Raw genomic sequence first — 22,897 nt, 5'->3', positions numbered from 1 at the left:
ACTTACTAGCTGTATATTTGCTAATTTTATGTATACAATTTACTAGTAAATTAACACAATATGCTGGACCATAAGGAGCCTTATATTTGTTTTATCCAGCTTGATAACCTCATATTTGTAATTATCTCTCTTAAGTAAAATGGGATCACTTATTGGGTCATCATGTTGTACACCACTGAAAATGTCTCTGTATTCTTATCCAAACTGGACAAAGGACACAGAAGTGCTCATTACAAGGGTAACATATCAATGCCATGCAAGTTTTTCTCAATAAAAATTTGCTGCTATATATTTTGCAAACAAAATAATGTAGTGGTCACCCTTTGCTGAGATATACATATGAAAATAGGAGAAATCGAGCAAAAAGCTGGCATGAATAAATGAAAGCAGCAAGGCCACAGTTAGCTCAGGCTCTTTGAAGAGACATTATGCATTTGGCTAAACTGAAGCCATTAATCAGCTGAAAATAAAAGGAAAAATAAGGCATTTCATTGAGAGAAATAAGTGATAAAATACAGTGAGAGAGTGCTGCAGGCCTTATGATAGCTCTAAAGCATCTAATTTGTTTTATAGCAGTAATTCATCGTAACTGCAGCTATCCTAAGAGGAATCTCTAGGTTACACAATAAGAATTTTCTAATAGTAATAGTAGTTACACAAATACGCACTAGGTTCAAGTTACCACAGGTAAAAGTGGAATCTTTAGTACTGGAACTTTTTAAGAACAGGTGAGATAAAAGTGTATCTGGAATAGTTTGATATGCTGGATCCTGTTTTCAGGAAGGGTGATAAATTAGATGATCTCCTGAGCTCCCTTCCAGACCTATCATTCTGTGATTTTCTCATTTTAAATATATATTTTTGTGCTAACTCTGGCTTAACTTTAGAATAATTAATTGCATGCTTTTGTACCACATACAGTCCATGACTACCTCAATGTCCATTTTCCATTCATTAGTGCTGAACTTGAACCAGTTCTAAAGAAAATTACTTCCCCCAAAGAGGAAAAAACGTGCAGGCAACTAGAAGTTTTAACCTCTTCAAAGATCATAGTTTTCTCCTATAACTTATAGGTTCATATAATAAACAGGTGGGCAACTTTACTGAAGCCGAGCAAGCAGTTTCCTTAGTTAAGTTCTTTGATTCCCAATGAAATTTGAAACAAAACAAGACTACCCACAAAAAAAAATCCCAGACACCCCCATAAATGCAGACCATGCCAGCACTCTTTTTGTAATAAAGCCTCCATACATGCTCACACATAAAGGAACACACATTTGCTTGCTTTTTAGCTAGTAATAAATTGGCTAAAACACCTTAGGCAAAAACAATATTTAAAAAATGTACCTGTTGCGCCCAGAATCTCGAAATCCTTTAGCAAATGGATTTCTATCAATCTTTAATCGAGTGATCTGAAAGAGGAGATTCAAAGTTGCATCAGCAGAGCCTTACGTTTTTTTAAGGCATAACAAATGCATAATTGTGGTCCATTGAAAAAAACACGCACATTGTGGGTCCAACCAGATTAATCATAAACTACAATTATTTCAACACCACTGATATAATCAATACCCACACAATTTAAATGGCCATAATCAAAGTTATAGTACTATTTAATGTAAGAAGATTGGTAGGATTATATAACTTCCCTGAGCTATTATGTACCACATGTTGGTTCCTTAATCCATATATTTTTAATGATAGGGAAAAAAGTTATCCCAGACTGGTTAAACAATCAAGACAGGTTGCTTCTGTTCATTTTCATTTGTTACTGAGTGCCTTAAACACAAAAAACATATAACAACAAATCTCTGATAAATTCAGAAGAAAATTAAAATAAATAACTGAAATTTAAGAATTTCAGACTATTTAAGGGTATTGTTTCTTGCAACCTCATGTTGTGACAGCCTGTTGCCCTACTAGAATATGCTTAGCAATGCCCTCAATGATAGTTCAATTGTACGCATTTTATTTTTCATGGTTTCAAGATGACCTTTTCTACAGTACACATCCATTCTAGCCAGGCAAAGGAAATGTTTCAATTAATGACATCTGATAAGGACCAATTGACCCACCTAGTCCGCCCAGTGGTCTTCCTCTCTGATTCTCTATCACCTTGGGTAAATGAGTATACAAATTCTTATACTTAAACCAAAATCAGGTCCACTCAATGTCTTTTAGCCAACCTCTCAACTCTGTTTCCTACCATCATTGCCCTCTATATCTGTCCCAAGCATGTTTAAATTCCATTAAAGTGCTGGCATCCAGCACCTGCACTGATAGGCTATTTAAGGTCTTGCTGGTTCTAACAAGTTCCCTACTATTCCAACACCTAGGCCCCACTTGTGTCTTACCACTAAGCTTTGTAAAGCTCAACTAAGAAATAATTAACATATGTTGTACAATTACAGTATTATGGAAAGTCTCCTGTTTTACAGCACTTCAGTTTTATAATATTAGTGAATGTTGAAAATAAATCTTGTGCCTTTCATTTAAAAGTACACTCAATATTCTTAGTGATAAAGCTACAGTCTAGGAAATGAGTGCGATAGTGCTCTGCTGAGACAGGAAGAACAAAAGCTTGTCACTAATTTGTGCAAGCATCGAGCAAAGAGACAGCCTCCAAGAAGAAACAACATACACATGCACAAATAAGCTCAACATCATTCATACTTATCTGAACATAAGAATATATAAGTTTAATACTGGGTCAAACCAACAGTCTATCAAATCCAGCATTCTGTCTCTGATGCCAGTGGGCATATCATAATAGGAAAGTCCATTCCATGTTGCTTGCTCCCAGAAATATGAGGTGGAAGCACCCAAGACAATCTGGCTAGTATCTGTTAGAAGCAAAGTATGGTATGTCAATATTTTATTTGATAAATGTCAATCTGGCCTAAACAATAAACTTCAGTACAGTGGCCACGTTTCGGAATTATCCAGTCATCCTTGGATATGAGACGCTGGAATACAACGCGTATTTGATCTATAAGTCCGGCTTGTATTGCTGTCTGAACCTTGTCTTTTTGATGTATAAAATATACATCAAAAAGACAAGGTTCAGACAGCAATACAAGCCGGACTTATAGATCAAATACGCGTTGTATTCCAGCGTCTCATATCCAAGGATGACTGGATAATTCCGAAACGTGGCCACTGTACTGAAGTTTATTGTTTAGGCCAGATTGACATTTATCAAATAAAATATTGACAGGCTGAACTAAGAAAAGTATGAAATTTGTGAGCGGAAGCACCAATTGTCAAGGCTTCAACCCTAGCTACTGGCCACTTATTCATTTCTCATAAGCATTCATGATTCAACTACCTTAACAACATATAAAAAAAAATCTATCAAAAGTAAATCTGTAATTCAGTCACCTCATTCTTGGATCGATATGAGGTGAGTGAATGCAGGGTGCTACTTTTAATTTTTACAGACTCTTTTTTTATTTACAGACTCTTTTTTTATTTAGTTGAGGAGGTCATGTTCAAAGACGTTTATGTGCATAAAATCTAGTTCTGGGCATGTAAATGGCTGTACTAAAGTAGCCCAGGGCTGAGTGTGTGTAAATGTATGCTTGTAACACCATTGCATGTGTAATTTTATGCGAACTGAGCAGAGGTGTATCAGAGGGGTAGAGTTGGGGTGAAGATGGCATTTACACACATACTTTTTTATTTTAAAATGTGTGTGCATATTAGTGTACACATATCAGCTTTGCCCTCAAAAGAGGAGGTAAAGCTTCACGTGAGCGAATGTGTGCATTTTCTTGGTAAATTACCTAAGTAATTTTAAAGCAAACTTACTCTCATAAGTTTGCTTTAAAAAATACTTGGTAAATTCTGCATGTACAATGTGCTTGCAGACTTTACCGTTATGCGAACATTTTGAAAAATACCCTCCTTTGGTAATTGAATAATGAATGTGTATGAAAACTAAACTGACCAAAAACACTCTCTATTGCTCACAAGCTTTCAGACTTGTGCTAATTCAACCCTATTGCGTGCATGCCACCATGTACCTAATATGGGCTGGATTTTATGCATGTAGGTGGTGCTTTGAAAATCAATTAAGGGGCTGTGCATAAAAAAGTATACATGAAACCCCATTTCACAATTTATTTTACCCACACTAGGACGAAGTGTTCCAAGAGGCAGAGTTGGGATGGGAAATGCATCTACCCATCATACTTTTGAGGGTCAATATTCAAAACGGCACTTAGCCGGATATGTACTACTTATCTGGCTAAGTGGCACCACTGAATATCCAGTTAAGATCAATGGGTTCCACTTAGCCAGATAAGTCATTTATTTAGCCAGACAAATGAGGGACAGGGAATGGTTATAATAGCAAAGAGCTGAGTTAGCTGGATTAGTTGTCCAGCTAACTGGTTGGGCCACAGGGCTGTCCTAAAGATGGTCAGATAAACTTTAGGCTCTTAGGTAGAAAGCTTAAATCCAGAACCTCCAGGGTAGCATTCTCTGAAATGCTCCCTGTTCCACGTGCAGGTCACCAGAGGCAGGCAGAGCTCCAGAGTCTCAATGCGTGGATGAGACAATGGTGCAAGGAAGAGGGATTCAGTTTTGTTAGGAACTGGGGAAACTTTTGGGGAAGGGGGAGTCTCTTCCAAAGGGATGGGCTCCACCTTAACCAGGGTGGAACCAGACTGCTGGCACTAACCTTTAAAAAGGAGATAGAGCAGCTTTTAAACTAGAACAAAGGGGAAAGCCGACAGTCGATCATGGTTCGGAGAGAGGTATCTTCCAAGGATACTAATGATGCATTAGAATTAGGGCATCCCAACAGTGAGGTTCCAATAATAAGAAAAGTAGTCCAGGTTCCTGTAACTAAAAACTCACCTGAGCTAAAAAATTCTAACTTATCCCTATCAATTAAAAAGCAGAATGAAAATACAAACAAAAATCAAACTTTGAAATGTTTGTATGCTAATGCCAGAAGTCTAAGAAGTAAGATGGGAGAATTAGAATGTATGGCATTGAATGATGACCTAGACTTAATTGACATCTCAGAGACATGGTGGAAAGAGGATAACCAATGGGACAGTGCTATACCGGGGTACAAATTATATCGCAATGACAGAGAGGAGCACCCGGGAGGCGGTGTGGCGCTTTATGTCTGGGATGGCATAGAGTCCAATAGGATAAACATCCTGCATGAAACTAAATGCAAAATTGAATCTTTATGGGTAGAAATCCCTTGTATGTCGGGGAAGACTATAGTGATAGGCGTATACTACCGTCCACCTGGTCAAGATGGTAAGACGGAGAGTGAAATGCTAAGAGAAATTAGGGAAGCTAACCAAATTGGTAGTGCAGTAATAATGGGAGACTTCAATTTCCCCAATATTGACTGGGTAAATGTATCACCGGGACATGCTAGAGAGATAACGTTCCTGGATGGAATAAATGATAGCTTTATGGAGCAATTGGTTCAGGAACCGACGAGAGAGGGAGCAATTTTAGATCTAATTCTCAGTGGAGTACAGGACTTGGTGAGAGAGGTAACAGTGGTGGGGCCGCTTGGCAATAGTGATCATAATATGATCAAATTTGATTTAATGACTGGAAGAGGAACAGTGTGCAAATCCACGGCTCTCGTGCTAAACTTTCAAAAGGGAAACTTTGATAAAATGAGAAAAATTGTTAGAAAAAAACTGAAAGGAGCAGCTACAAGAGTAAAAAATGTCCAAGAGGCGTGGTCATTGTTAAAAAATACCATTCTAGAAGCACAGTCCAGATGTATTCCACACATTAATAAAGGTGGAAAGAAGGCAAAACGATTATCGGCATGGTTAAAAGGGGAGGTGAAAGAAGCTATTTTAGCCAAAAGACCTTCATTCAAAAACTGGAAGAAGGATCCAACAGAAGAAAATAGGATAAAGCATAAACGTTGGCAAGTTAAATGTAAGACATTGATAAGACAAGCTAAGAGAGAATTTGAAAAGAAGTTGGCCGTAGAGGCAAAAACTCACAGTAAAAACTTTTTAAAATATATCCGAAGCAGAAAGCCTGTGAGGGAGTCAGTTGGACCGTTAGATGATCGAGGAGTTAAAGGGGCACTTAGAGAAGATAAGGCCATCGTGGAAAGATTAAATGATTTATTTGCTTCGGTGTTTACTGAAGAGGATGTTGGGGAGGTACCCTTACTGGAGAAGGTTTTCATGGGTAATGATTTAGATGGACTGAATCAAATCACGGTGAACCTAGAAGATGTGGTAGACCTGATTGACAAACTGAAGAGTAGTAAATCACCTGGACCAGATGGTATACACCCCAGAGTTCTGAAGGAACTAAAAAATGAAATTTCAGACCTATTAGAAAAATTTGTAATCTATCATTAAAATCATCCATTGTACCTGAAGACTGGAGGATAGCAAATGTAACCCCAATATTTAAAAAGGGCTCCAGGGGCGATCCGGGAAACTACAGACCAGTTAGCCTGACTTCAGTGCCAGGAAAAATAGTGGAAAGTGTTCTAAACATCAAAATCACAGAACATATAGAAAGACATGGTTTAATGGAACAAAGTCAGCATGGCTTTACCCAAGGCAAGTCTTGCCTCACAAATCTGCTTCACTTTTTTGAAGGAGTTAATAAACATGTGGATAAAGGTGAACCGGTAGATGTAGTATACTTGGATTTTCAGAAGGCGTTTGACAAAGTTCCTCATGAGAGGCTTCTAGGAAAAATAAAAAGTCATGGGATAGGTGGCAATGTCCTTTCATGGATTGCAAACTGGCTAAAAGACAGGAAACAGAGAGTAGGATTAAATGGACAAGTTTCTCAGTGGAAGGGAGTGGACAGTGGAGTGCCTCAGGGATCTGTATTGGGACCCTTACTTTTCAATATATTTATAAATGATCTGGAAAGAAATACGACGAGTGAGATAATCAAATTTGCAGATGACACAAAATTGTTCAGAGTAGTTAAATCACAAGCAGATTGTGATAAATTGCAGGAAGACCTTGTGAGACTGGAAACTTGGGCATCCAAATGGCAGATGAAATTTAATGTGGATAAGTGCAAGGTGATGCATATAGGGAAAAATAACCCATGCTATAATTACACAATGTTGGGTTCCATATTAGGTGCTACCACCCAAGAAAGAGATCTAGGTGTCATAGTGGATAACACATTGAAATCGTCAGTTTGGTGTGCTGCGGCAGTCAAAAATCAAACAGAATGTTGGGAATTATTAGAAAGGGAATGGTGAATAAAACGGAAAATGTCATAATGCCTCTGTATCGCTCCATGGTGAGACCCCACCTTGAATACTGCGTACAATTCTGGTCGCCGCATCTCAAAAAAGATATAATTGTGATGGAGAAGGTACAGAGAAGGGTGACCGAAATGATAAGGGGAATGGGACAGCTCCCCTATGAGGAAAGACTAAAGAGGTTAGGACTTTTCAGCTTGGAGAAGAAACGGCTGAGGAGGGGATATGATAGAGGTGTTTAAAATCATGAGAGGTCTAAAACTGGTAGATGTGAATCAGTTATTTACTCTTTCGGATAACAAAAAGACTAGGGGGCACTCCATGAAGTTAGCATGTGGCACATTTAAAACTAATCGGAGAAAGTTCTTCTTCACTCAACACACAATTAAATTCTGGAATTTGTTGCCAGAGGATGTGGTTAGTTCAGTTAGTATAGCTGTGTTTAAAAAAGGATGGATAAGTTCTTGGAGGAGAAGTCCATTACCTGCTATTAATTAAGCTGACTTAGAAAATAGCCACTGCTATTACTAGCAACGGTAACATGAAATAGACTTAGTGTTTGGGTTCTTGCCAGGTTCTTATGGCCTGGATTGGCCAATGTTGGAAATAGGATGCTGGGCTTGATGGACCCTTGGTCTGACCCAGTGTGGCATGTTCTTATGTTCTTAACCTAACTTTGTGTAACCATAGCAAGGGTTATTTTTCCTTATATGCATCACCTTGCACTTATCCACATTAAATTTCATCTGCCATTGGATGCCCAATCGTCCATTCTCACAAGGTCCTCCTACAATTTATCACAATCCGCTTGAGATTTAATTACTCTGCATAATTTTGTGTCATCTGCAAATTTAAGCACCTCATTCATCGTGCCTCTTTCCAGATCATTTATAAATAATTGAAAAGCACCGGTCCTAGTACACGTTTCGTGACCCCCACGAATACAACGAATATGGCATATGCGTTGCGGATTGCCAATACGTTGCAAACGAATGCACACCCCTACTGGTTAACTTGCGCTGTATATTCAGTGGCGCAGCAGTGCCGCTGAATATACCCAGCTATCTTAAAGTTAACCAGACAAGTTTATCTGACTATCTTTAGGACAGCCCTGTGGCCCAACCAGTTAGCTGGATAACTAATCCAGCTAACTCAGCTCTTTGCTATTATAACCATTCCCTGTCCCTCACTTGTCTGGCTAAATAAATGACCTATCTGGCTAAGTGGAACCCATTGATCTTAACTGGATATTCAGCGATGCCACTTAGCTGGATAAGTAGTACATATCTGGCTAAGTGCCGTTTTGAATATTGACCCTCAAAAGTATGATGGGTAGATGCATTTCCGGTCTCAACTCTGCCTCTTGGAACACTTCGTCCTAGTGTGGGTAAAAGAAGTTGTGAAATGGGGTTTCATGTATACTTTTTTATGCACAGCCCCTTAATTGATTTTCAAAGCACCACCTACATGCATAAAATCCAGCCCATATTAGGTACATGGTGGCATGCACGCAATAGGGTTGAATTAGCACAAGTCTGAAAGCTTCTGAGCAATAGAGGGTATTGGTCAGTTTAGTTTTCATACGCATTTATTATTCAGTTACCAAAGGAGTGTATTATTCTTCTAGAATCCTGGGATATATACCATGTGGTCCTGGTAATTTGCTTTTGTCAGTCTGGCCTATTACATCTTCCAGGTTCACTGTGATTTGGTTCAGTTCATCTGAATCATCACCCTTGAAAACCGTCTCAGGAATGGGTATTCCCCCCAACATCCTCTTCAGTAAACACCGAAGCAAAGAATTAATTTAGTCTTTCCGCGATGACATTATCTTTCCTAAGTGTCCTTTAACCCCTCAGTCTTCTAACGGTAAAACTGACTCCTTCGCAGGCTTCCTGCTTCAGATATATTTTTTAAAGTTTTTATTATGAGTTTTTTCCTCTATGGCCAACTTCCTTTCAAATTCTCTCTTAGCCTGGCTTATCAGTGTTTTACACTAGGGATGTGCATTCGTTTTGTGAAGAAATAGGAAATAGAGACGATATTTCCTATTTCGTCGTGTTTCGGGGGGGGCGATGAAACGATAAGAAAACCCACGAAATTTTGTGTGGTTTCCTTATCGTTTTTGGGGAGGGAAGAAAGGGCACATTAAAATAAATTTTAAAAAACCCAAACCCACCCCAACCCTTCAAATTTAATTAATTTCAACCCCTCACCCTCCTGACCCCCCAAGACTTGGCTGATCCCCCCTCCCAAGACTTCCCAAAAGTCCCTGGTGGTCCAGTGGGGTCCTGGGAGCGAGCTTCCCCTCTCGGGCTATCGGCTGCCACTAATCAAAATGGCGCCGATGGCCCTTTGCCCTTAGCTTGTCACAGGAGCTACCAGTGCCATTGGTCGGCCCCTGTCACATGGTAGGAGCACAAGATGGTGCCGGCCGTCCATTGCTCCTACCATGTGACAGAGGCCAGACAATGGTACCAATAGCCCTGTCACATGGTAAGGGCAAAGGGCCATCGGCGCCATTTTGATTAGTGGCAGCCAACAGCCCGAGAGGGGAAGATCGCTCCCAGGACCCTGCTGGACTACCAGGGACTTTCGGTAAGTCTTGGGGTGGGGGTCAGGCAAGTCATGGAGGGTCGGGAGGGTGGGAGGTTGCAATTAATTAAATTTGAAGTGCTGGGGTGGGTTTGGGGGGGTTGTTTTTTTTAAATGTGAAGGGTTGGGGCAGGTTTCAGGCATTGTTTCGGGGGGCAGACAAAATAAATTCGGCCCGAACCGCTGGAAAACGAAATTTCCTGCAGCGGGCCAATAACGAAGGCCGAACCAAAAGGTTCGGCCGAATCACATCTCTATTTTACACTTAACTTGCCGATGCTTATGCTTTTTCCTATTTTCTTCAGATGGATAATTCCAATTTTTGAAGGAAGTTTTGTTAGCTAAAATAGCCTCTTGCACTTCATCTTTTAACCAAGCTATCAGGCATTTCTTCCTTCCACCTTTCATATTTCATGAAATACATGTGCACTGTGCTTTTAAGATAGTATTTTTAAACTATGTCCAAGCTTATTGTATGCTCTTAACCTGTTGTAGCTGCACCTTTCAGTTTTTTTCTGTCTTCCTCATTTTATCAAATTATCCCTTTTGAAAGTTTAGTGCTAAAGCTGTAGATTTACTTATTTTCCCCCTTCCGGTCATTATCTCTCTCACCAAATTCTGTATTCCACTAACAATTAGATATTAGTTTTTGGGTACTTGCCAGGTATTTGTAGCCTGGATTGGCCACTGTTGGAAACAGGATGCTGGGCTTGATGGACCCTTGGTCTGCCCCAGTATGGCAATTTCTTATGTTCTTATTTTCCTCTCTCATCAGTTCCTGAACCAATGGTTCCTTAAAGCAGTCATTTATTCCATCCATGAACTTTACCTCTCTTGTATGTCCTGATGTTGCATTTACCCAGTCAATATTGGGATAATTGAAATCTCCCATTCTTACTGCATGCCAGATTGGTTAGCTTCCCTTATTTCTCCTAGCATTTCATCATCCATCTTATCATTTTTGCCAGGTGCACAGTAATATACTCTGATCGCTATCCTCTTCCCCAATACACATGGGATTTCTACCCATAAAGATTCCACTGTGCATTTATTCTCTTGCAGGATCTTTATCCTGTTGGACTCCATGCCATCCCAAACATAAAGCACCCCCCACCCCCAAGTTGATCCACTCTATCATTGCGGTATAATTAATACCCTGGTATAACACTTTCCCATTGGCTATCCTCTTTCCACCAGGTCTTTGAGATGCCAATTATGTCTACTTCTTCATTCAGTACTTTATACTCTAACTCTCCCATCTTATTTCTTAGACTTCTGGCATTGGCATAAATACATTTCAAAGTATGATTTTTTGTTTGTATTTACAACCTGGGATAACTTGGAATCTTTTAACTCAGGTGGTTCTTTACTTAGAGGTACATGGACTGCTTTTGCTTTTTTTTTATACCTTTCTGTTGGGAGGCCCTAACTCTTATGATTCATTAGTATCCTTTGAAGATACCTCCATCCGAACCAGGCACTGTTGAGCAACTTGTCGGCTTTCCCCTTTGTTCTAGTTTAAAAGCTGCTCTATCTCCCATCATCTCATCCACGCATTGAGACTCCAAAGAAGCTCTGTCTACCTCTGGAGACCTGCGTGTGGAACAGGGAGCATTTCAGAGAATGCTACCCTGGAGGTTCTAGATTTCAGCTTTCTACCTAAAAGCCTAATTTTGACTTCCAGAACTTCCATCCCACACATTCCTACGTTGCTGTTTCCCACATGTATCATGACAGCCGGCTCCTCCCCAGCACTGTCTATCTATGCGATGTGTGAGGTCCACTACTTTCGCACCAGGCAGGCAAGTTAGAAGGAGATCCTCAAGTCTACCAGCCAGCCAGCTATCTATATTCCTAATAATCTAATCACTGACTATGATGACTGACCTTACCCTTCTCTCCTGGGCAGTAACCCTGGGAGATTCATCCTAGGTGCAAGAGGACAATACATGACCTGGAGAGCAGGTTTTTGCTGGGTGATGCTCTCTGACCAGTAAACCTTCCTCCTCCAAGACAGAACCAGGGCTGCCAGACTGGAGTTGGGACTTGGCTACGATGTCCCTGAAGGTCTCATCTATATACCTCTCTGTCTGCCTCAGCTCCTTCAGGTCTGCCACTAAAGTCTTCAGAGATTGGACTCATTCTCTGAGAGCCAAGAGCTCTTTGCACTGGGTGCACACATACAACTTCTCACAAATGAGTAAAAAAATCATATATGTGGCACTAGATGCAAAAGACAAGAAGGTCCCCCCTTTTGCTTTTTATTTGGTATTAACTGTTTTATTATTTTTATCATGACTTTATTTTTTTATTGGTGAATGTGATTTATGAATGCAAATGTGTAATCTGTGCCAAACAACCATTGTTGGAAGCTGTGGAATATAATTTATACAAATAAAAAAAGTTCTGGGTTTGAATGAGTGCTGCAAATGAGATAAAAATGAAACATTTCCTTGTTTTTAGGCTACCATTAGTTTAACACATGAAAACTCAGTCTGACAGAAAATTGCCCATAAAAAAAGGTACCTGTTGATTCTGATATGCTGTAACAGTAGTAAAAATAGTTTCAGGAAAGGAGAATGCTTTCACCCCTTCTCCCGAAGGGATGGGTTTGACAGAGGAGAGGTCATCACCACAGTCTTTGCGAATTACATGCACACGTGGTTGATATTTATGCATAGAGTGAAGGATAATCTAAAAAGAGAAAAAAAATATAGGTTGTATTTATTTCTGTAAGACACTTATTTTTCATGATATCCAATCAAAACTGATTGGTGCGAAGTACAGTAAAACAATCATAAAAAACATTAAATACAAATAAAGCATTACAAATAAAACAAAAGATAATTACAATAAATCAACACAATATGTGCACAATAAACAAAACCCATGAAACAGAGTTTGTTAGAAAGTGCTTCCAGTTTATTGAATGTTCATTGAATGTTGCCTTGCATTAGCTGTCACAGCCCTGTAACATGATGACACCATCAAATTGGAGGAAGACTACCAGTCGCAGCACTGACTGGCAGTGCACCAAGTGCATTATTAGTACCGCAGGATTATGCAATTCTGCATTCCCATATCACTATCAGGTGCCAATTGTTTTCATCAAGTATCAAAATTCTATATTTATTAATGAGTTATTTACTTTATTCAACAGTTTTATGGCATTATGCAACTACTTTCAAAATGGAACAAGGAATCTCTGCCTTGTAATGGTAACAGTCTGAGCTATCTCCTGAGGGAAAGCGAGATAAAAGGCCTGATTTGCTAAGCTATGCCCCCCTCCCCATAGACAATGAAATGGTAAAAAAATATATGTCCTTAATAAATCAGGCAGAAAGTGATTTGTCTAAGGTCAGAGCGAATGGCAGTAGCAGATGCAAAATCTGAAGTCAACTCTGCCAGTTTCCTGCTCATTACTCTAACCACAGGACTACATCTTCTCCCTAAAAATAATCATTTTATTTAAAAAAAAAAAAAAGAATGAGACATTTTTTAAATTTGTATTTTTTTTTAACTGGCAACATTTTCTTTTTTTCTCTTTCTTATAAAACGATCTTTCCAACATATAAAGAGTTTGGTTATTGGATGAGTCATTTACTCTTTAACTCATGTTCATGGCCTTGGAGATTTAGAGAATACTCCCACATCCTTATCAGACAGATGACACCCAGTTATATTAAATTTTATTGCTTACTTACTTACAGATCATAAAGAAATTTGATTAAGCCTTCCTAAACAGTCTCTCCTAATAGGATACTTTGGAGGTTGACGCGTCTCGAGAAATAATTTATGAGGCCCAGAAAGCTAATGAATGATAGCATCTATGAAAACAGATCATAGCCCTCAAGAAAGGCTAAATTTCCTAGGACTAAAACAGCAAGAAACAAATTGCTGTATAGTTTTTCCTAATTAAGAGATAATCTTAATATTACAGAACAGTTTTACAGGATGCAGTATAGCAAAGGAAAGCCCTTTTGTACAAAATACATCTTGAGATAAATCAGGGATGCTTATTTTCAAAGTAAAAGAAAATAATCATATCATGACTGCACATTCCACAATCATAGGTTCCATTAAATCAACCATGTAGAAAAATGTATATATATAATTGAACAACTAAGCATTGCTTGTTGAAAGCCATTGAGGAAGACTAGTCATGTTTAAGGCATAATAATCTGCCTTTTCACTTTCTAAGATTAATCCAGTCTCTCTCTTTTTTTTATACCAAGCAATTATTATTATACCAAGCAGAAAAGTTCATTATACCTCTAGCATGTCTGTGAAGGTTGTGGAAAATAATGCAAGAAAAAACATTGCAATAAATGAACCTGGAATCCATTAAAAAAAAAATAATAATAAAATAAAATAAATACATGTATGGAATTTTTCCAGCTTTCTCAGGCTGATCTCAAGTTGTGGCTTCACAGTTTGATTTCTCTACACTCCATGGCCTCTCTTCCAGTTCCTTTCCTTTAGGCTTGACTAGGAACTCTGTTCTCCTTGAAAACAGATCCTGGCAGAGATACTGCAGTGAGAGGCACATATTCTACCTATTCCCCTTTAGTGCTTGAGAAATGAGCCTCTGTCATGTGCTCAGCTCCTTTAGGGAGGAAGGGCCTCAGGCCCTGTCACAGTTCGTCACTGTCAGTTTCCTAAGGCTTGAACAGAGGGTAGATTTTTATATGGCGTCCATGGATAAAGTTCTGTGAACTCACTGTGCTCGCTTTGAAGAAAAGCCGGCACTTGCCCGTTACTTATTGCAAATGAATATCCTGTAAAGATGCATCCTGTCTGAAAACTTTTTTTTTTGTTGTTGTTGCTTAAACTACTTGCAAAGGTGTCAAGAATGACCCCCATTGTAGGGTTTGTTGGAATGATGCTGGCATGCATCTGTCATGTTTCAGCACTTTTGAGAAGACAAGGAAATGTTAAATATAACAGAGTTTGTCACATCAGATAGTGTCATAATGAAACAATTTAGAGCCTGCAAGCAGAAGGGGGAAAAGGTACAAGTCAATTTGGAAATAACGAAGCTCAGCTGCAAAATCGTCTCCATTCATTTGATAGGCAATCAATCATTATCAGTCAAACAAGCTCCTATGTGCTGCTCATTTTTTGGTCTGCAACAGTCAACAGCCCATGGGAATTCAGGCAAATGGTTCAATTAAAAATATCACGTCTACCTTCCTGTCAGGTGAAGGTTAAGCCCTCTGTCAGCATTTCTTCGAAATACTTCACTGACCTGGTGAAGGGAGCATAGCTCTGGAAAGTTAATCGCGGACGTACCAAGTTTGTCCAATAAAAACTGCAATTTCTTAACCCTTATTTTTCAGATGCTCTTAAAATTTTTAACGTCAGGAATGATTTTTTTGATAAGTATGCCAACCAGATCTGTCCTGATGTGAGCACACTATGCAGTGCAAAAAGTACTGCTTTGTAACTGATGTCCCCAAAAGCTTGAACATACTGTACACATCATTATCCCCAATTAAAAAAAAAAAAGGATTTAAGAAACGCTGAAACTCATGGGTAAGGAGAATACTCACATGTCCTTGATCATCCAGCTCATTGTTTGTGAGTTTCAGTTTGTCAAAGCTAATCACTTGCCTCATCCAGGTCTCACCGGAGGCTGGCGAATCAGGATGAATATAAACTCGAGGAGGAACAGGTGAATCTGCATTACCAGCCACCATCCATTTAGAACTATGATATACATATCTGTGGGGAAAAACAAAACCCCCCAGCAAAAAAATAGTCATATGAAAACCAGGCAATATGGTAGCAGCCTATATCACGCAATGCGATCTGTGCCTTGAGACCTGCGATAGGACCTTTACAAAGGTGGCCCTAATGAAAAAATGTAACCAACAGAAAGACATTAATGCCTAGAAAATATTTACAGGGACAGAAACCAAATCATTAAAGACAACTTTCATAGCAAAATAAGGACAGTGTTGCAGTTGAGGAAATGGGGAGGGTGTAGGTGCCAACAACGCCAAGCTACTTATTTTCCCGAGGTAGGTGAGCTTACATAGCCTTCAGCAGGACAGGAAGCCCAAGTCTTCTTGATCTCCTGTGAAATTCCCAGGCTGCCAGGCCTCCTCCTGGGGATTCGCTATCAGGTCTGCTGGCAAAGCAGCACCCATGGAGGCCTAGTGCTGGAAACAACAGGCAGCATGCACCACAGGGACTCTGAAAGAGTATGCAGTCCTGCGATAGAAACCCCTGCTGCTGCTCTTCTTCGTCTTGTGGCACATGCTTCAGGTTTATACAGGAAGCCCATGCAGGCATTGCCAGGAGAGGAGAAACAGAAAGAGGAGCTGCCATTGGGACAGCAAACAAGAACCCCCATGCTGCCAGCTTGTTTGCCAGTACCAGACCTCTGCAAGTAGAGTACTGCTTCTCTGGGAGACTCAGTCTGCTTGCTCAGGTAAGAAAATTGAATGAACTAAGGTTTGGGAAGCAGGGGGCTGAAACACAGAAATGAGATGGCAGAAAAAGACCATATAGCCTATGTAGTCTATCCATCCACACCAACTAATTCAGCTGTACAATCCCTACTATTCCCTCAGAGATCGCCTGTGTTTTTCCCTTTGCTTTCTTGAATTCAGATATTGTTCTTATCTCTACTCCACAGGGAGGCTATTCCATGCATCCACCAGGGGTGGATTGTAAGAAAACATCAGCCTGGGGGAATTTTGTTCAAAATAGGCCCACGGTTATATGTTTGACACTCTTGTGCATTGTCTGTGCAGCACATATTTCAATAACTCCCCAAAGCATGCCAAGCTGACCCTTGAGAGGTCCATCATGTGACCTGGAGTCAAAATATCTCTAATGCAAATTCCAAATTTTTCCAGTTAAGAACAACACACCCTAGACCAGGATGAGCAAACTTAACTGCAGTCCCCCTTCCGTCCAGTCAACTGGCTGGCCCCGTGTCCACCACAAGTCTGATTAACACTGTAAATGACAGCAGAAAAAGACCCCCAAGTGGTTCATCCAGTCTACCCAGCAAGTTTTTTATTTTTTTTTTATTTTAAACTCTTTATTTAACAAGTTTTAACAGCATACAAAATAGAATGGCACTGATTATTCATAACACAATTACAGCAAGAAGGGCACACAAATCAGGATGTTGACAAGGAAGGTTTATATTTTTTTTATGTTATTTATTTTAGGGGAATAACTGCTGCTCCGTGCAGGTTACCTCTTTTCTTCATTTCCGTCTTTTAGCTTCTATGGATACTCTGTGTTTATCCCACACCCTTTTGAACTTCATTGCCTTTCTTGTCTTCCATACTTCATCTGGGAAGGCATTCTTTGCATCCATCACTTTTTCCGTGGAGAAATATTTCCTAACACTGTTCCTATCCCCTCGGGGGTTTCATATCTTGACCCCTAGTTCTACAGATTTCTTTCCATTGGAAAAGGTTTTATTCTTGTGCATCATAAATGCCTTTCAAGAATTTAAAGGTCTGCATTATATCTTCCCAATCTCTACGATCCGCCAAGGTATACATATTTAGGTCCTTCAGTCTCATTTCATATGGCTTTTGATGCAGACCCCGTCACTATTTTGGTTGCCTTTCTCTAAGCTGCTTCCATCCTGTCTCTGTCTCTTTTGAGATATGGTCTCTCTCATGTATATATATCCTGGATTTCTGACCTAGTGTTAAAGTCTCTTGCCAACCAATCAGCTCTTGAACAAGTTGGCCAAGTAATGAGGCAACCACACTGCCAACCAGTGACTCAGATACATATTCTTCTGTTGTTCTGCTGCTCATGTGCTCACTTAGGGGCAGATTTTAATACCTACGCGTGGGTGTAGACTGGTGCGCGCAACCCGGCGCACACAAATCTATGCCCGATTTTATAACATGTGTGCACAGCTGCCTCGTTCTCTCTTACTTTGTAGGTTGCAGTCTGGAACCAGTACTCGCTCCTCGAGGGCCCTCGTTCCCGGACTTCTCGGAATTCACTTCTGCCTGGAAGTCATCGCTGCCTACTACATCTGTGAGTTAACATCGCACTCTCAGAGCTTTCCCTGGAACCAGGTAGTCGCTCCTCGAGGGCCTACTTCATTCCAGCTCCTGGGCTTCTGAGACATTGTGTGAGTGTTACCATCAGGTTCTGTCCATGAACTCTGCATACCCTGCCTACTCACTATATTTCAGTTTCTCTACAGCTCAGCCTCCAGGGATCTCTGTTCCAGTATCTGAGAGACTACAGCCCAGCTGGGCATTTCAGCTCACTACTGCCACCTCTGATGGTTCAGTATACTGTCTAATAAAATAACTAGTGTGTGTGTGTCTCCTAACTCTGAGCCTGACCGGTGGTCCCTCTCGGGATCTTCCCCCGGGGGCGTGGTAATCTGCCACCAGCCCAAGGATCCACCCACAACTCTCCTAAATAATAACAGATTGCTAACTCCATGGATCTGGCACAACTCAATGCCTTGCAGGCCATACCGGGCCTGGCCCAGCGCATTGTGGAACAGCAGGACGCCTTGGAGAAACTTACTGCAGCATTTCATCAGCTACACACACAGAAGGTTTAAGGCACAGCCTCCAACCAAGAAGGTCAGTTACAGACCCCAATAAGCCCTTCATAGTAGAAGTTGACGCTTCAGATGTGGGAGTAGGGGCTGTGTTAAGCCAAGCAGGAGACTTGAAACCCTTATGTCCCTGTTCATTCTTCTCACGAAGATTCTCTCCAGCCGAGAAGAACTACAGGATCGGCGACAAGGAGCTCCTGGCAATAAAGCTTGCAGTCGAGGAATGGCGGCCTTGGCTCGAAGGCGCTCAAAATCAAATAACCATCTTCATGGATCATAAGAACCTTGAGTATCTCTGCCACGCACAACGGCTGAATTACAGACAGGCCAGATGGTCTTTATTCTTCAACCGTTTTGATTTTGTGCTCAAGTTCTGCCCTGGAGATCGAAACACCAGAGCAGATGCACTGTCACGCTCATTTCATTCAGAGGATGTGCCTGATGAGCCACAGCACATAACTGACCCGAAAAAAATCCTCTTGTCATCCACTCAGTCTGTGCCCGTTGGAAACACTATTGTTCCAAAGAACCTCAGGAAGAAAGTGCTCTTCTGGGCGCACGATTCCAAGCTGGATGGCCATCCTGGTCAACGCCGAAGCCTGCTGAGGATACAGGAGCTGTATTGGTGGCCTACCATCAAAAAGGATACCTATTCCTACGTGGCATCCTGCACCAACTGTGCCAAGAAGAAACCGGCCTCTGGACCACCGTGGGGTCAAATTCAACCTTTGCCAGTTCCGGATCGACCCTGGTCGCACATCGCTACTGACCTTGTAGTCGATTTACCTACTTCCAGAGGAATGAACACCATCTGGGTGACTGTGGATCACTTTAGCAAGATGGCACACTTTGTGGCGCTCCCTGGCATACCCTCAGCTTTGGAGCTTGCAAAGCTCTTCATAACGCATATATTCCGCCTCCACGGCCTATCTTCACACATCGTATCTGAACGTGGGTCCCAATTCACGGCACGATTCTGGAAGGCTTTGTGCAAATTGTTTGACATCACTCTAGACTACACCTCAGCCTACCATCTGCAGTCAAATGGCCAGATGGAATAGATGAATCGTACAATGAAGCAGTTTATATAAGCCTATGTCATGTCCCAACAAAATAACTGGGCCGAATTCGCCATCAACCCTTATCCAGCAACATCTACTGGACTGTCACCTTTTGAAGTGGTCTTCGGACGTTCTCCAACACCTCCACTTCCACTGAAGAATTCAGTGATGTCCCCAGCAGCAACCATCACTGCTGACATCTACAACAACATACTCAGCAAATTTTCTTCCAAGTCTCAAAATCCACCTGTCATTTATGCAGAAGACGATTTAGAATACAAAGTCGAAGAGATTCTGGATATCCATAAAGAGGCAAGACTTTTGAATACCTTCTAATGTGGGAAGGTTTCGGCTCTGAAGAACACTCTTGGGAGCCTCAGACCTATATCTTGGACAAAGAGATGCTTCACCAGTTCCATCTCGCGCATCCTTCAAACCTACCTGATACCCGAAGAGGAGATTGCCGTTTGAAGGGGGATACTGTTGCGACCGTAGCTGTCCGACGTCTCCACTCCGCCCACCTTACCGCAATGGTGACTCCCTCCGGGGTTGATGGAAGGCTGGCTGCTGCGGCGTCTTTCGGCCATCCTCATCCGGCGTCCCCGGACCGGCCCGACGCTGCAATCCGCCATGTTGACCTGATGCCTAGGGGCGTGACGCGGCCCCACCTCAAGTATCAGAAGTGGCGCGAACCTCAGGGGCATCCCCCTGAGATGACGTCATCCGCTTCAGATATTTAAAGGTCTCTGAATTGCTAACAACTCGAGTTAGCAAGGATAAAGGATGGATATGGATAAGAATTCGTTCTATCTACGCTACTCTGCCTCCTTGGACTAACCAGAGGTACCTGCTCCTCGGGGGCCTCTTTCTCTCTTACTTTGTAAGTTGCAGTCTGGAACCGGTACGCGCTCCTCGAGGGCCCTCGTTCCCGGATTTCTTCAGAATTCACTTCTGCCTGGAAGTCATCGCTGCCTATTACATCTGTGAGTTACCATCACACTCTCAGAGCTTTCCCTGGAACCAGGTAGTCGCTTCTCGAGGGCCTACTTCATTCCAGCTCCTGGCCTTCTATGAGACATTGTTTGAGTGTTACCATCAGGTTCTGTCCATGAACTCTGCATACCCTGCCTACTCACTATATTTCAGTTTCTCTACAGCTCAGCCTCCAGGGATCGCTGTTCCAGTATCTGAGGTACTACAGCCCAGCTGGGCATTCCAGCTCACTACTGCCACCTCTGGTGGTTCAGTATACTGTCTAATAAAAGAACTAGTGTGTGTCTGTCTCCTAACTCTGAGCCTGACCGGTGGTCCCTCTCGGTATCTTCCCCCGGGGCATGGTCATCTGCCACCGGCCCAAGGATCCACCCACAACTCTCCTAAATAATAACACTGCTTTCCACATGGAACCAGTGCATCCAGGGCCAGTGCACATTAATTAGGCACCCTAGGTAAATCTTACACTTTTACATCTCCTACCCTCCCTACTCACAGTTACAAAGTATAAATTTATAATTGAATTTACATGACAAAGGACAAAGTACAGTCTTCTGAGCTAAAACATTATTTACAACAACATGTTTACTATATTTACATACACTACTGTGATGCTAACCAGAAAACCCTGCAAAAGACATTTGGAACCCACATGGTATTAGGCCTATTATTAGGTGTGGAATTGGCTCTTGCAACATTTTGCTTAAATTGATTTACAATGTAGTAAACCTTCCATACCAAAATAACACTAACTGCCAGCACTCAAACAGTAACAATTCCACCTATGAAAAGGCAACATTATGAATATTACACTAGGCCCTAAAACACCAATATACCTCCTATTAGAAAACAGAGGAAGTTAAGTTGCTACTGATCCCTACACAATCCCTCACCTCAGTTAGACATGCAGAACACAGACAGACCCTCACCAAATGCAGAATAAAGAAATCATAAAGTCTAAATAGAAAAATGCAGACAAAACTAAAATAGAAACCACAGCATGTCAGTCTCTGTATGCAGTGCAACAATGGAAAAACAGAAATATCACCATGTCATATAAAACAACAACAATAAAATCAAGAAGTATAAAGCATCAATCAAAATAGAAAAAAAACATGCTTAAAAAAGAATACATATTTCAAAATAGTGTCTGGTAGATTTTAAAATTGTTGCTCACACAAAAATGGCCCCCAAACATAATTGTGTGGACCACACATGAATTTTAAGAAGCTAGGAAGTATGCGCATGCATATCTGGGTGTGCATCAAGAATAAGGAGGTGGAAAAGGGGGAGGGCATGAATGTTCCAGGGCCAAGACTTACATGTGCATGGGATTTAAGACTTTTGAGGGTTCGGGCTAGAGAAAGAGAGAGAGAGATAGTAAGCGTGAGAGAACAAGTCTCTGTTAGTGAGACAATATGACACTCTATATATCTCACACAGTAAGAGGGGCATTTTGAACTCAGAGTGGGTTTTGGGGGGGGTGGTGTTACATTGGTCTGCCTAGGATGCAAGGGTCTGTAGACCCTTGTAACACTGCACCTCCCCCCCCAAAACCCACCGAGTTGAAAGTGCCCCCTTACAATGATGCATATATAGAGTGTCGTATTATCTCTCTAACAGAGGTTCTCTCTCTCTCTCTCTTTCTCTCTCTCTCTCCCCCCCCCCCCCCCCCCAAAAAAAAAAAAATATGGTCACTTGTGCAAGCATGTTATTAAAGGATGCACATATATATGTGGCTGGGATATTTTAAATGATATGTGTGTATTTGCACGTACAATATAAAATTAAGCATATCTCTATGCATGTTCTAATGTATAGAATATCCAATAATTACAATTTCATATAAAATGTTTACAAAGTTTCCCAGACACCAATAAAATATTTCAAAACAGTAGACATATCAAACATCAAACACCCAACAATTAAAACAAAATTGGGCCTCATCCAGAAAGTTGTTGTCCTCTAGGTATTCTTGTAGCTGGCCTAAGACAATTTTCTCAATGTCCTTAGTTAAGAGAGGTAAGATAGAAATAGGGTGATAGTTTAGCAAATCTGAAGGGTCTAGATTAGCCTTTTTAAGTAGAGGATAAACTGCTGCCACATTCAATGGAGCTGGCAGTAAGCCTTCAGTAAGCAAGGCATTGGCAAGCTTGGTAACAAAAGGACCAATGTCCGTATGCATAACCTTATTCAATGCTGAAAAGCAAGAATTAAAACACAGAAATAGTCTTTCATCTTGCTCAGAAATAGAGACTACTGCACTACATATTGTGGGGGTGAACGCTTACCAAATTTGAGAGATAGGGTGTGCAGTAAAAATGATATCAGCCAAATCTGGCATAAGAGACAACTGCGGAGGCTATCTTTTTCAAGTAAGAAGATGCAAAGGAGTCGTGAGGCTATTAAAGGATTATTAGCAGGAAGCGCTATCAAAGTGTGATA

At 41.0% G+C, this 22,897-nt stretch overlaps 1 protein-coding gene across 2 annotated transcripts in view; it reads right to left on the bottom strand.

The window, feature by feature from the left end:
* TBX18 (T-box transcription factor 18) overlaps positions 1–22,897 on the bottom strand; it is an 80,475-nt gene that overhangs the window by 31,420 nt on the left and 26,158 nt on the right. For both annotated transcript variants that reach the window (XM_029595492.1, XM_029595493.1), the window contains exons 4-6: positions 15,388–15,559; positions 12,362–12,529; positions 1,348–1,412 (exon numbers count right to left, since the gene is read on the bottom strand). In XM_029595492.1, the coding sequence (XP_029451352.1) occupies positions 1,348–1,412; positions 12,362–12,529; positions 15,388–15,559 (405 nt within the window). The remainder of the gene's footprint in view (positions 1–1,347; positions 1,413–12,361; positions 12,530–15,387; positions 15,560–22,897) is intronic.

This window comes from Rhinatrema bivittatum, chromosome 3 (assembly GCF_901001135.1).
Source record: "Rhinatrema bivittatum chromosome 3, aRhiBiv1.1, whole genome shotgun sequence".
Lineage (NCBI taxonomy): Eukaryota > Metazoa > Chordata > Amphibia > Gymnophiona > Rhinatrematidae > Rhinatrema > Rhinatrema bivittatum.
This window is presented reverse-complemented; position numbering and strand designations above follow the sequence as displayed.